At 44.7% G+C, this 2,182-nt stretch overlaps 1 protein-coding gene across 1 annotated transcript; it reads right to left on the bottom strand.

Annotated features, from left to right (window-relative positions):
- Positions 1-1,089: 1,089 nt before the first annotated feature.
- Positions 1,090-2,115, bottom strand: LOC124030601 (extensin-3-like; the record flags this gene model as incomplete). The annotated part of the gene is made up of 1 exon (XM_046341867.1): positions 1,090-2,115. A coding segment is annotated over one exon (1,026 nt), but the record flags the coding sequence as incomplete, so codon positions are not given.
- Positions 2,116-2,182: the final 67 nt, after the last annotated feature.

Below are 2,182 nucleotides of genomic sequence, written 5' to 3'. Positions count from 1 at the left end.
ACATCAGTAACATCATTAACATCATTAACATCAGTAACATCAGTAACATCAGTAACATCAGTAATATCAGTAACATCAGTAATATCAGTAACATCAGTAACATCATTAACATCAGTAACATCATTAACATCAGTAACATCAGTAACATCATTAAATCAGCATCAATCAGTGACAGCAGTAACAGCAGTAACATCAGTAACATCAGTAACATCAGTAATATCATTAACATCATTAACATCAGTAACAACAGTAACATCATTAAATCAGCATCAATCAGTAACAGCAGTAACAGTAGTAACATCAGTAACATCATTAAATCAGCATCAATCAGTAACAGCAGTAACAGCAGTAACATCAGTAACATCATTAAATCAGCATCAATCAGTAACAGCAGTAACAGTAGTAACATCAGTATCATCATTAAATCAGCATCAATCAGTAACAGCAGTAACAGTAGTAACATCAGTAACATCATTAAATCAGCATCAATCAGTAACAGCAGTAACAGTAGTAACATCAGTAACAACAGTAACATCATTAACATCAGTAACAACAGTAACATCATTAAATCAGCCATGTTATTTTCTACTTCCTGTATGTAGCCATGTTATGTTCTACTTCCTGTATGTAGCCATGTTATGTTCTACTTCCTGTATATAGCCATGTTATGTTCTATTTCCTGTATATAGCCATGTTATGTTCTACTTCCTGTATGTAGCCATGTTATGTTCTACTTCCTGTATGTAGCCATGTTATGTTCTACTTCCTGTATATAGCCATGTTATGTTCTACTTCCTGTATGTAGCCATGTTATGTTCTACTTCCTGTATATAGCCATGTTATGTTCTATTTCCTGTATATAGCCATGTTATGTTCTACTTCCTGTATGTAGCCATGTTATGTTCTACTTCCTGTATGTAGCCATGTTATGTTCTACTTCCTGTATATAGCCATGTTATGTTCTACTTCCTGTATGTAGCCATGTTATTTACTACTCTCTGTCTATAGCCATGTTATGTTCTACTTCCTGTATATAGACAGAGATTAGAAAATAACATGGTCATATACAGAGATTAGAAAATAACATGGCTATATACTGGAAGAAGAGGGGCGGGGCTGTAATTCCGTAGTGATGTGCTGGGGGGCTGTAATTCCATAGTGATGTGCTGGGGGGCTGTAATTCCATAGTGATGTGCTGGGGGCTGTAATTCCATAGTGATGTGCAGGGGGGCTGTAATTCCGTAGTGATGTGCTGGGGGGCTGTAATTCCGTAGTGATGTGCTGGGAGGGGGCTGTAATTCCGTAGTGATGTGCTGGGGGGGCTGTAATTCCGTAGTGATGTGCAGGGGGGCTGTAATTCCGTAGTGATGTGCAGGGGGAGGGGGCTGTAATTCCGTAGTGATGTGCTGGGGGAGGCTGTAATTCCGTAGTGATGTGCTGGGGGGCTGTAATTCCGTAGTGATGTGCTGGGGGGGCTGTAATTCCGTAGTGATGTGCTGGGAAGGGGCTGTAATTCCGTAGTGATGTGCTGGGGGGGGGCTGTAATTCCGTAGTGATATGCTGGGGGGGGCTGTAATTCCGTAGTGATATGCTGGGGGGCTGTAATTCCGTAGTGATGTGCTGGGGAGGGCTGTAATTCCGTAGTGATGTGCTGGGAGGGGGCTGTAATTCCGTAGTGATGTGCTGGAGGGGCTGTAATTCCGTAGTGATGTGCTGGGAGGGGGGCTGTAATTCCGTAGTGATGTGCTGGGGGGGGCTGTAATTCCGTAGTGATGTGCTGGGGGGGCTGTAATTCCGTAGTGATGTGCTGGTGGGGGGGCTGTAATTCCGTAGTGATGTGCTGGGGGTGGGGGCTGTAATTCCGTAGTGATGTGCTGGGAGGGGGCGGGGCTGTAATTCCGTAGTGATGTGCTGGTGGGGGAGGGCTGTAATTCCGTAGTGATGTGCTGGGGGGGTGTAATTCCGTAGTGATATGCTGGGGAAGGGGGGGCTGTAATTCCGTAGTGATATGCTGGGGGGCGGGGCTGTAATTCCGTAGTGGTGTGCTGGGGGGGCTGTAATTCCGTAGTGATGTGCTGGGGGGGCTGTAATTCCGTAGTGATGTGCTGGGGGGGCCTGTAATTCCGTAGTGATGTGCTGGGGGGGGGCTGTAATTCCGTAGTGATGTGCTGGGGGGCTGTAA

This window comes from Oncorhynchus gorbuscha, unplaced genomic scaffold (assembly GCF_021184085.1).
Source record: "Oncorhynchus gorbuscha isolate QuinsamMale2020 ecotype Even-year unplaced genomic scaffold, OgorEven_v1.0 Un_scaffold_12905, whole genome shotgun sequence".
Classification (NCBI taxonomy): Eukaryota; Metazoa; Chordata; class Actinopteri; order Salmoniformes; family Salmonidae; genus Oncorhynchus; species Oncorhynchus gorbuscha.
This window is presented reverse-complemented; position numbering and strand designations above follow the sequence as displayed.